Here is a 13,013-nt window from a genome sequence, read left to right on the forward strand (position 1 = left end):
CACAATTAGGGGTATGTAATTTTCAGAAATGACTTTTAAATTTAAATCTTGCTGCTGATCAATGAGTATGGGAAACTTTACTTGACATCTAAAGACTTCTTTCTCTGTAGCAGATAAATTTAGACCTGAAAACTGTAACTCCTATACATGGTTGTCAAATAACACTATACTACAGAGTTATAATGTATAGATTAGTTAATTAAATACTCGATTGGTAGACTATATAAATTGGTATTTATATAGGGAACTATTTATGTTTTCTATGAAGATTTTAATAGCTACCACGTTTATTTTAGCAAAACCTTAATTAATAAGTTTATAAAATATCATGTTGAATGCTTAAACTGTTTACATAACTAAGAGCTATTATGGGTTAAGAGAACAAACCAATTTAGTTGCAGTGAATTCACATAAATCTTTACAATGCTTATATATAAGAACAGAGTTATGTGCATGCACATGTATTTAGGAAAGCAGTTTCTGGTGCAAATTCCTGCGAACCTACAACACAACTGTGGAATCAGTTTCAACAACATCAGTTTTTCCAATAATTGCAACTGTTTGCAATTAGAGGGGAGGGCAGGTGAGGGAGCATTTTTTGTTAATTAGCTAAATAATGTGAAGAGTGTGTAGAAACATCCAAAGTTGAGGCTTATTAAGAGAAGTATCCTAAAATATTTTATTCCTTCTTTAAATGTTTAAGTATGGATTTAGGTAAGACTTGCCTGGATTTTACAGGCCAAGTATGAGACTTTTGGAACATTTTTAGAAGTGGAGCCAGAATTGTGCTTTTGTTGGATGCTGACATAAAACCTTACCTTCAGAGATCCTTCTGCTTGGACGTGGAAGTTATCTAGGCTCTCAGTCAAAAAGTATAGGTAACATTTTAAAAAGTGCCTACTCTAACTTAAGAACTTTTAAGAGGAGCTGGGTTCTGAAGTTGCTTATGATATCCTGTTTGATGATCCATTAACTTTTTTTTTTTTAAAATTTAACATATTGAGACCAGTTCACTCAGCACACAGGATCAGACAAGTCTAAGAGACTTGATTTCTGAAAATAAATTCCTGAAGTAATTAATTTTAAATGCTTATTAGCTGTGAATGTAAATGCAGGAAAAAAAATTAATGACTTTCTGGAAGTGGCTCTCTGTAATTTCTTCTTTCTTCATTATAATTATTGTGTATATATCCACAATTGAACTTGCTTGCGATGACCTTTATCTTTCCTCTTGAGAAGAATAACTATTATCAGGTCTTTCTTCATGAGAAAATAAAAAGGTCAGCGCAAAACCAATCCCTTATTTCTATGCAGTGCACATTGCACTTCGGCATATTTGTATTGAATTTTATTAATAATAATTAGATCATTTTGTCAAAGAAATTTTAGTATTCTAGAATTAGGAATTCTAGATGGTCTGTTACATACTCCTGCTTTTCCTGCCTTCTACCTGCTCTTCTCCCGTGGTTACTGTTGGTCTAGCTGAGGTTTTACATATTTCTATTCCTCCTAATCCTGTCAGCCTAGCTAATTTTTTTTCTCCATCTTTAACCCTAAATTTACTAATGGCTAATTCTTCCTCATCTATATCTAAGAAGACAAAAAGAATGTAGAGAATGTAAATGTGTTGCTTTTTTTTTCCCAGTTGAGATTTTGAATTATTTGTTGTTTGGAAGAGTATTGCTAGGGACAGAATGACTGGGTTGATTCAGCTGTCACTCAGAGTATGATTGTGAAGGTTGCTTATATGCAAAGTGAGCAGGCACTCCAGGCAGGAAGCTGAGCTCATGAAATCTTAATATATTCATAATTAAAACCAGGAATCGCCTGTACCTCTGTGGATTTTTCAGTTGTCCTAATGAGTATATTCTGTTCTGTCATTCAGGTGACTGAGCACACTTTTCCTTCCATAGTGATACTTGGTTCTTAAAGCCTGAAGGGCCTTGTGAACTCCTGGAAACAACAGCTCTTACTAACCAACAACCTTTGTGTTTGGCAATGGCACAACATATGTATGAGCTCTGCAGAGAGACATAGTCTTCATGCACATTGGTTGTGGCTGCAGAATGGGGCAGAAGCAGGAAAGCAAAAGGACTGGGACAGAGAAAGACAAAGTGCTGATATATTCAGGTTTCAACAAGTAGGGGAGATAAAGCAAAGCATAGTCCCATGTTTCATGAAAACTTTGTGAAAGGGCATACACTAGAGTAAGAAGATCCAACTGCTTGTGTTAAAACAGAAGTAATATTTAACACTGCACTGTGCAGCAACTGTGGATGACCTTGCCAATAATGCTTGATTTTTTTTTTCTCTTGTGTGAGAGCAACTGTTTTTCTTAAAACGAACAGAATGTGTTTTTTGATCTCTTAATCTTCATATTTTTTTTTGCCCTAAAACTTTATGGTAAATACTTTCTGCTAAAAAAAACTTCTCCTTTTTTTTCTTTTTTTCTTGCTAGTAAGGTGGTCATAGTATCTTCCTGCTTTTATAGAAATGTTTTTATAATTTGGTGCCATATTATGTTTTGGGCTGATGAGTGTGTATATGATAAAATAGGAGAATGCAGTGCCTTTTTCACCAGTGTGTTTACAGACTTCACCGTTCCTCCCTAGATTCTCCAAATTTCTTCTCTCTCTTCACTGCTGCACTCTGTGATTATTTTTCATATCAATAGTTATATGATCCAAAGAACGTTTATATGACACTATACTACAAAGTTATAATGTATAGATCAGTTAATTAAATACTCGATTGGTAGGTGTGTTTATATAGGGAACTGTATAAAGAAGACTAGGGAATTGCAGCCTGAAGTGTGCTTTGTGTTTGTCCCAAGTAATACTGCTTTTTAATTTTGTTTTGTTTATTTCACTCTTTAATTTGGCAAATGTTATGCCTCCAAAATGCTTTTGGTAGGAAGAAAATGTACCAGCTTTTTGGTTTTGATTACACCAAACTATGACATATAGCTTAGGTTCATTGGATGGTGTCCCAGTAAGAGAATTTTTTGCAGAAAACCTAGAAGTGACATTCCAGGACTTCCAGGACCTCTCCATCTGACTGGTTTTTGGTTCTTGTTGTTGGTTAGCTTTTTTTTTTTTTTTTTTTTTTTTTTTTTTTTTTTTTTTTTTACTAGCATCGATCCTGAGTTTATTTATTACAAAGTCTGCTCATCTTTTAAGGACCGTGAGTTAGCCTTCCAAGGTCTTCTCAATAGGGGGCACTGCTTCACCTTTAGCCGAGATACCTGTTTTCAGATTGTTTACACAACTGGGAGAAAAGGTGGTGTAAAAGAACACCTTTTCAAGACACAAGAAATGCAGCTGAAAAAAAAAAATGCAGGATTTCTCAAGAAGTTTAGGAAACCTTACATCTGGAGTCTTAGCAAGACCTTGATAAAATGGAGTCATGTGCTAATCCTGTTCTATGAAGTCATTAGTTTATGCTTGTATCATACATAAGAGTTTAACTGCTGAATGGCTTAGATTATCAGAGTGGAGTACCAAAAGAAGCCAAATGTTTCTTAGAGGCTTGATCTAAATTTCAGACCTGGAGCAGAATGTTAGATTAAGCAATTTACAGAGGTCCATTCTACCCCAAACTATTTCATGATTCAGCCTTCACTTTGTACAGTCAGTGGCATTTATTTAAGGCCAGTGGGTGTCAGTACATTGTCTGCTGGTAGGACAAAAAGAGCAGTGCATATACTCAACTTTGCTAATTCTGGAATTTAGATAGTAGCTGTTTTCAAAGAACAGATTATAACTTGCACAACGAGTCAATTGGAGCACTGTCTAAGTTAGCTGTTAGTATATTTGAATGAAACTTTTTGCATCCTTGCTGGGATCAGTCTTGGATCATAGGATGGAAGGAATTGGGCCTGGAGACTGGCATTGGTTTTGTTCTGTATTGAAAGCAAAGCATCTTGGTACTCATCATATTTTTATTTAAAATATATTTTTATGTTATTCATGACATAACCAATATATTAAAAACAATATCTTTCTGTATTCTGTTTCAGTACAGTTCTGTATTGGCTGTATCCTTTCATATTTCTGAACCCAGTGGTGACCATTTCCTCAGGTGCAAATTCTGCTTCTGCATATACTTTGATGTCACCTCTACAATCCCTGTGCTTAGCCTGTGTCTGTGGCCCATTTGTGTCACTGTCTTTGCTGTTATGTTACTGAAATCAACTTTCAGTCCAGTTTGGGTCTACTCTCTATGAGCCAGTGGTTCGTAACTAGCTGACCCATAGAAGTAGGATTGGAATAAGAATTGTCATCTCTTCTCTCATAAAGAAATAAGAATAAGAAATAAGAAATTATTGGATTTCTAGTCTCTTCTCTAAATAGCCATCAACTTTTTTCCCAGTTATGTCACCCTCCTGGAGGCATTTTCATCCCCAAACTAAATGCCTCGTTGTACTCAGACGAAGCTTTAATAAGGTGTCTGTTTTTCCCTGTACTTGCTGCACCTAATGTCTCACAATGTGGCTGGTGAGTATCACCTTCAGCAGCCTTTTCCAAGCTGTTGTATTTGTCTATGAAGTGCACAAGGGATGAAGCAGGGTAAAATGGCAACAAGTTGTATGTAAATCATCCAGTAAGTTTCTCTCTGGTGAAAGCAACTGGACCCTGGGAATGGCTTAGAGCTGTGTCAGGGGAGAGTCAGTTTGGGCATTAGGAAAAGATTCTTTACCAGGGAGTGGTGGATGTGAAAGTGGCTGCCCAGGATGGTGGTTGTGGCACTGATTTGCTGGAGTTCAAAAGCATTTGGGCAGTTCAGAAAGCATTTGGGTTTGAATTTTGGGTGGTGCTGTATGGAGCCAGGAGTTGGACTCCATAATTCTTGGGTACCTTCCAACTTGGGATAGTCTATGATTCTGTCACATCCATGAGGAGATAAGAAAAGGCCAGATCTGTGGCAATATCATAGGATTACCAGAACTAGAGTTTTGCAATTTGAATTTAGGGGTCTCTTGCTACAGAGTGGGTGGATGTGGAGTCTAAAAGATGCCAGAAAGGAAAGTCCATGCTTCTATACGCACCAAAGCTTAGGGTCTTGTAATCTGTGGATGGTCTCTAATGTATCAAGCTGCTTAGGTTAATGCTCACTAAGAATTTGGCTGAAGTGTACAGGCGTATACAGGTGTGTATATAATGAGAGTACTGTGGAGGCCCCTTGCTCCCTAGGTTGGGGAGCACTATGCCCTGAATTGCTCAAGTGAGGCAGCGTGCTGGCCTTACACAGAACAGGGTGTTAGCTGTTATTCCTTTGACCCCAAATGGTTTCTAGTCCTCACTACTAATGCTAGTAGAAGATGTCAGTTTGGCCAAATTATAAAAGAGATTTCATGTACTTAAGTTTTGTGTTTATTGTTCCTTCTTCGGGATTACTTAAATGCTTTTTTGCCAATAATCTTGTTTGTAAGAAGCCAGTTCTTGCTGTTTTTCAGATTTACATAGCTGGATTGATTTATGTTCCTTATTAGGAAAATAATCCATCTGTTATGGGGTTAGGTCAATTCATGAAATAATAAATCAGAGAGAGAAAAGGTCTCAGCTGTTTCCCATAATAAGCATTTATCCATGTTTGAAAGCTCTTGTTTACTTCTGTACAGAGTCGCTATTTGGTAGGGAAAAAGCAGTGTGGAGGGGTAATACTCTTCATGTTAATAAACTCTTTTATCTTTTTCTTACACAAAGCAGTATGGAGCTGTGATGTTCCATGTCAGCAGAGTTCTTCATGTACACACCTTTGTATTTGCATGCACGCATCTGTCGTCCCTGCTGAATACGATAGTAAAGGCACTGTGATTTTTAAAATTGATTATTTAATAAAACAAGTGTTTTTGTGGGGGCTTGTCTTATAAGACCTGTTTATGTGCTTATAACCTTTTGACACCACAGTGAGATTTCAAATGAAGACATATTAATGTGCATTACAAGCGTATGATTGCTTTTATCATTATGAAAGAGATGAAAAATTAGTTCACTGCAGTAGTTTTTATCTTAAGCGATCAAAACATCTTCCAGTGATGTTTATAACAATATGTGATTGGAATAACAACTTCACATGTTGTAGAGTTCCATGCTGCAGCCGAGAGGCATGTAAATACAAGCTGCTTATTTGCAAGAAGCTTCCAGATTTGCAATATGATTGCTATGGAAACCGCACAATGAAAACCTTATAACCATCTGTGTGGTTTGGAAGATACTGCTGCATAGCTGAGCTGTTTTTGTTTACTGTTATTAAAGTGTTGAATAGGATATATTAACCCACGAGCTGGAATTATCCCAGGTATAAACTAATGCTGTGCATAGGCAATGTCTGTCTCAGAGATTAAAAAACAGTAGAATACCATTTAATAATGTTATAAATTAGTGTATGGTATATGAAAATGTTTAAGAGGTGTGATGGTAGAGGAAACTGTTAAGTTTATGCATATTTATTATGGAGATTCCACATTCCATTGAAGGAATGCATTGCTTGAGCCAAGTTCTAATCCATTTTTTACTCAAGTAGTCTGATTTTTTTTTTCCCTTTAAGAAAAAGAAATTGGAAGAAAAATCAATGGCTTAATGTCAAAAACTCAGCTAGTGTAGTATTCACCATTTTATTTTTTATTTTAAAATTGTGTGAATGATGGAATCATCTATGGTTGGGTATTTATTTTTCTGTTCTTTCTTTAGATTCGAATAGGTAAATTATTTTGAGCATCTTTCTGGGACTAACAGGAAATAAAAAAATAAATATAGTGAATTCCTCGTTTCACTGTCAGTTCAAAAATTTTGAGGATTGTTGCCAATAGGGTCTCTGAGTGTGAAATGTAATCTGTATCTCAAGGGCCAGATGTTTGTTCTTTGGATCTACAGCTCTGGAAGAGTTCTAGTTTGTTTAGTGTTGATTGCTCTCATTTTGACATAGTGAGAAGATAGAGAAGAATACTGTCTTACTGTATTGGCGGCAATGGTGTGAAGAAGAAAAATACTGTACCAGATTATTTTAAAGGTCTTCTTGACTCCTCTTACATTAGGGAGTATCCTACAAAATATGACTGGCAATGGGATAATAATTCCTGTGGGTGGTGTAATTGTGGTATGGAAGCCATAGAATGACAGTGCCTCCTAGTGCTCTGGACAGCTTATAGGGATGTATTTGTGTCATTTGTACTCCAATTCTAAGTGCTTAAAACAAACAAATGAGTGTACTTGGAAATGTGCCACAAGTGGTCTGCCAAGTGAGGGAATACATTTAAATGCAGTAAATAGTTTGGAGTGTTTTGTGTTGTACTGCAGCTTTAGATTTTTCCTGTTCTATCGTGTTGGTTTTGTTTTTTCTTCTTGTTTGGCTCAAATAATAGTTTATATTCATTGCAACCAGACTTTTAGCTAGTAAAGAGTCAGACAGCAAAAACTCTCAGTGGCTCAGCAGGGCAGAAGTTCAAAGCTCTTTGAATCTCATGAAGTAACTGTCATATTTGTAGACCTGCGTATGTAAGTTAGCAAACAATTATGCATACTTATTTCAACAGGTCTACTCTTGTGCTTTAAACATCTGCTCTAATGTTCACACAAAAGTCTTGTGGGTAGATTAAATTTTACAACGCTAGCAATCCTTTGAACTGTTGATGTAAAATTCACTCTTCGTCAAAGTAGAAAGTCAGATTACTAAAAGTTTCACAACAAGGAGCATTTCTAAAGTTGAGTGCTGTATCTGTTGTCTGTTATTAATAAACTATCAAAGGAAATAGCTGAAACATATACTGGTATTCATGCTTCTTTTTAAGACATAAGATGTGATGAGTTGCTGTGTCTAGTAATTCAAACATATTAAAAGTCCAATTCTTATTTGAGAAGTGGATTTATTGGTATATTATTTCTTCATTCATTCAACAACTTTTGGTATGTTATAAGGGCCAAGATGAATGTGTTTCTACTTTCTTATGACCCTGAAGAAATAATACAACTTAAAAAGAGCTCATGGTTTGTTCCCTGTCCTGCCTCACTGACAAATTGTTGACTGCGAGTTGTGCAGAGCAAGTCTGACATCCCTGTGCTGAATGGAATGTGAATTTCCTCATGTGAAGGTGTGGGGGTGAAAGAATTCCCCTTCTGTATAAGATGAGGATGGAGTACACCTTAAGAAATTGCCTATAGGAATTTCATAGAGTGTTCCAATCTTGCTAGCCAGGAAACATGCTTTAGTATAGATCACTGCCAGGCTTCTTCTTTTCTTGTCTCTTAAACTTGAAATAAGTTACTTGCAGTCTGGTTTGCTTAAAACCATGGTTAGTTGCAGTAGGCAGAGCACTGAATGCATCTTGTGGTGCCTGCATTCCCATCATGCAGGTGCTTAGCTAGTGTGTGTGTCTGCCTGATGATGCTGAAGATGTCCTCTTCCTTCTCTGCATACTTCTGTATTGAACTGACTACTTTATACGGGCTGGGATACTTTTTCACTCCTCAGTTTCCTCCTCTTCATCCTGACATGTATATAACAGAATAGGACTCTCATTCTAATTTTCATGGATAACATGAAAACAGCAGAACTGGATTACTGTATTCAGAGCGGATTGAGAAGGAAAGCATGTTCACAATTGAGATTTTGAAAGGAAACTTTTGGAATATTTGGATGGGTGGGTGGGGGAAACCACAGAAATGACATTGCTCCAACTGCTGTACAAATGCAAAATAGTAAACAGGGCTTATGATCTGGAAATGTGGAGTGTGGTTTTCAGACTAATGTGGGCTGTAATTCCTGTCAGCTGAAGTGTCCCTTCAGTTTCATTTGCAATTGTGTTTTGCAGAAGAAAATGCTCCTCCAAAGACTGAAATGCCAAGGAAATGGAGCCAGGAGCAAGACGCTGCATCAGGTAATTAAAATCTTTCTCCTTTATTTTGTGTGTGTATTTTCTTTTTATCTTTATTTTCTTTTCTCTTCCTCTGCTGTTTTAAAATAATGTTTTTATAGCTCTTCTAAGCTGTCTTTTTCACCTGGGTGTTTGATGGCAGCAAAACTGCTTAGTACCACTTAGGATGCATGAAAACCACTTGAGAAGGATTTATAAAGTAAGCCAATTTATACAAGGTATTCCTTCCTGAATTACTTTGTAATGACTCAATTAGCTTTCATTTCTGCACAAAGGAGATTTAGTTGCATAAATTAGCTTATCATCATTGAGGAAGTGTCACAGCTAAAGGACAGTTTATAGATACAACATGCAGTTGCTGTCAAACCTATAAGAATGTAATATAGACATCTGTGTATACTTTGTGCTAGAGCAGAACAGACTTCTGCCATTCAGAGACTAACAGGGGACAACAAGTTGCCCAAGGGACTGGCAATGTAGACATCTCTGAAAAGGTCAACTTGACACAGGCTCTGACAATCGACCCAAAGCTCTGTCTTCTTTGATAAAAATCAGATAAACTTAAGACCACTAATTGATCTGCAGCCTGTTTAAATGTTGGCCATGCATATCTTCATTGCATATGATTACCACAGAAAGCAAATGAATTGGGTAAGAAATGCCAGAGTCCAGTGACAGCAGCATAAAAATTGGAAAAGGACACCAATGCCTAGGAAGGCTGTGAAGGATATTCTCTCAGCTTTAACTTGGCAAACTGCCCTTGTGCTAATTATCTCTGGGACTGGAAAAATAACTGCATACACTGTGTAAAGTCTCATGGCCAGACAACTTTTCTTGACAGAAATGTATTTCCAGTTATGCTTAAAAACAAGATATATATGTGCTTCAAGGGCATGGACCTTTAGATAAACTATTGGTGATTTGACACAGCAAGTAGAGAAGACTTGCTTCTTATCAGACCTTGCACCTTTTTGAGATCTGCTGCATTGTAACTGTGACCTGCATTGACATGCAATCTGGTTCACCTTCCCCCATCGTTCAAAATGCACATCATTCTTTCAGGGCTGTCAAGGAAAGGGTGGACAAAAAGAGTTCCTTTAGGAAGTAGCTCTGCAGTGCTCTTCCTGTTTTAACGTGTGGAGAGGAAACAGAGGCCTGATTTCCTGACCCATACAGGAAAGCAGGAACAAGTTGCTGTGAAGGGTTTGGGGTTGCTTTTCTTGGAAAGGAAGCAAAAGCCAAGTCATCAGATGCTGTTAACATTGTGTTCTGCTAAAAGCATGTGTAAGACAACACGACTCATTACAGCTTTCGCATTTAATACTCATTTAGACATTACTGTAATTATAAAAGTGCGTTGTCATAGTAGAGCATGGGGCCAATCCATTTACAAACTTGACAGCAGCATTTTTTCACTAAAAGATCATCTTGAAGTTTTAAGTGATGATACTTTTAAGAAATAAAAAACTTAGCACATGAATTTCTTAAAAGTTTCAATGAGCCTTGTCTGACCTGTTAGTATTTGTGCAATGTCCTGGAAAATACCTGAACAGATTTTCCCAGATGTCAAATTAATTTTCTGGTCTTAGTTCAACTATTAGCACTGGAAATCAGTTGGACTTTTAGGGCGGAGTTGACATAAGTAAGATTGGCATTACTAAAATATCTAACTATATTCAAGAGTATTTTATGTTTCTCCACACTGACAACACATACATTCTTGCACTTTATTTATTGCCTACCGTGAATATCACAGAAAATCTTTTGCAAATTGTCTGTGAGCTCAGCCAGGTGAGAGAGAAAGATTTTTGTAATTTCTAGTCTGTGCTGTCTCAAGATAGGTACCTTGATTTCAAAGTAGCTAAGGGACAGAAGAAGGGAATAGAAGGAATAGAAGAAGGAAAAGGAGGAAGGTTATGCTGAACAGACTGTGGACTACACAGGTGGTAGAGCGAAATCAAAGCAAACCTTTGTGTTCCTTCATTCACAAGCAAGGTGAAAGTAGGTGATGTGGACCGAGTAGCTCAAAGTTACTATTTTAGTATAGTTTATTAATTTGGATGCCATCACTGGTAAAAGGGAAGTGAAAATCAGGCACAGCTGTTTTTATTCTAACGTTTTCAGTAGTGCATTTCCATGCTTAGCTGTAATTCCAAATTTTGTTTTGATCATTGTAGTTTTTTTGCTGACTCTATGCTCAGAAATGGCAAGTGCCAAAAGTGGCATGAGAGAGAGAGGGTGTAGGGAAGGGTCAGCCTGCAGTTGAACTGGCTTAGGCTGCGGTGGGTCAGCACACTTGAAACCTTATGAAATATGTACCAGGTTTTGTTCTTTTTCTGTCTATTGAGGCTGTTAGAATATTCATATAGTTTTGTTTTCCCTTGAGCAATTTGTTGGCGTTTTTAAACAGCTTGCAACATCCAAAGTCCATATTTGAGAGAAACACTTTCCAGACTTCTACCATAACTCTTCACCTTTGTCTCTTCGAGCATGTAATGTTAGATGCCAGTATTTTTCAGTCAAATAAGCAGTCTGAGCCTACTGTTAGGAAGCCCAGCAGCGGTTGCTTCTTAATCTGTCAAATAAACTCTTAAGTGTTTTCATCACTACACTGGCCAAAAATATCTGTTGTTCCTTTTGCTGTTACTGGCGAAGAACAGAGATGGCAGAAGAAAACTCTGAGGAATTCTTTGTAGAAGAGTTTTGGAAACTGTTGGATAGTTGTTTGTTCAGATAACTGTCCTGGAATGAAAGAACTATTTCCTTGAGAAATAACTTATCCAAAATCCTTCTCAATCATTTTTTGTAATTGCTAATATGAAAAGCCATGAGTAAGTAAAACAAACTGCCTCATACCCTCTACTCTGCATTTAAAAATATATATACTCTTTTTTTCATATATTTTTCACATTTATAGCCTATGTGACCATGCCTTCCAATGTTACAGACTTTTGTTTAGCAGTTAGCACAAGCCATTTTACAATGCAAAAGAATAGGATGTAATTATGACAGAGAAATTCCAGCAAGTCAAGACTTTTTGAATTTGAACTATAATTGGCGCTTGATGCTAAATTTACCAGCTGCTTTCATGTACTCCTGTGCTTATGAAGATCTACATAATTTCATCACCATATAAATACAATTTTTTTCACTGAAGTCCCATGGTTTTATTTTATCCAGTTCTTCAGATGCATTCAAATGAAATTTGGTAGGATCCTCTCTAACAAAGACAGGGATGAAACAAGAAAGAATGGACTTGTGTTTTACTGAAGTTTTTGCAGCTTTTTATTGTTGTTGTGCCTCTGAGTTTGTGAAGCACTGTGAATCATTTTATGAAGTGTTACGTCCTTTAGACATACGGACTCTGAAGTTCTATTTACATTTCATGTTCATGCCTGTGTAACTTGTGCTGGTGGATGTTAGAAGTTAATTCACAACTGGGAACGCCACTTGTTTGAAGACCAGTGTAGTTTTTCACAAACTCACATTGGCACTCCGTCTCCCTCGTTTCCTTTCTGTGCTCCTGGTGTGTACCAATTGCACCTTGAGATTTTTTTTTCAGAGAGATGTGTATTTCTGATATTAGCAAATCTCTGTCATAATTTGATTTCACATTGAAGCCACAGAGCTATGGTTAGTCTTTGGGCAGCATCTTCAGAGTAGCAATAAGCTTGTTTTAAAACACATCTTTTCCAGTGTTGCCGTCTTATTAGTTGAGTTCCTTTCTTGCTTTAAGGCTTCATGAAATGCTCGTGATAAGTATGTAGGGAGAAATGTACCTTGTTCACTGTGACATCTATTCTGTTGCTGGTATTCTCCTTGTGATTCCCATTAGTGTGTTACTTGCAGTTAATTCAAGCACTTAAAAAGTGATAAAAAGATCAGTGTGAAAAATCACAATTCATTTTAGTGCAGCTCTGAATAAATACAAATACTGATTAATGTATTTTAAACTCAGATCAGTAAGACAACTGTTGAAAGATTTATAAGGATGGAATATACCAAAGCAGCTCTTTAGTTTTGTTTTTTTTTTTTCCTCACTTGGGCTTACGTTATCTTTTCTGAGATAGAGCTAGGAACTGTGGTCAATGCTGAATCAAACGGGAGATATTCAGATTCAGAATTTATTCCAAATTGATTT

General features: G+C 36.7%; 1 protein-coding gene across 1 annotated transcript in view; it reads left to right on the plus strand.

Moving 5' to 3' along the window:
* SKAP2 (src kinase associated phosphoprotein 2) overlaps positions 1-13,013 on the plus strand; it is a 111,451-nt gene that overhangs the window by 85,038 nt on the left and 13,400 nt on the right. Inside the window, exon 10 of the mRNA XM_031590139.2 lies at positions 8,810-8,875. Within this exon, the coding sequence (XP_031445999.1) occupies positions 8,810-8,875 (66 nt within the window). The remainder of the gene's footprint in view (positions 1-8,809; positions 8,876-13,013) is intronic.

The sequence above is a fragment of the Phasianus colchicus genome, chromosome 6, assembly GCF_987193195.1.
Source record: "Phasianus colchicus chromosome 6, bPhaCol1.hap1.1, whole genome shotgun sequence".
Classification (NCBI taxonomy): domain Eukaryota; kingdom Metazoa; phylum Chordata; class Aves; order Galliformes; family Phasianidae; genus Phasianus; species Phasianus colchicus.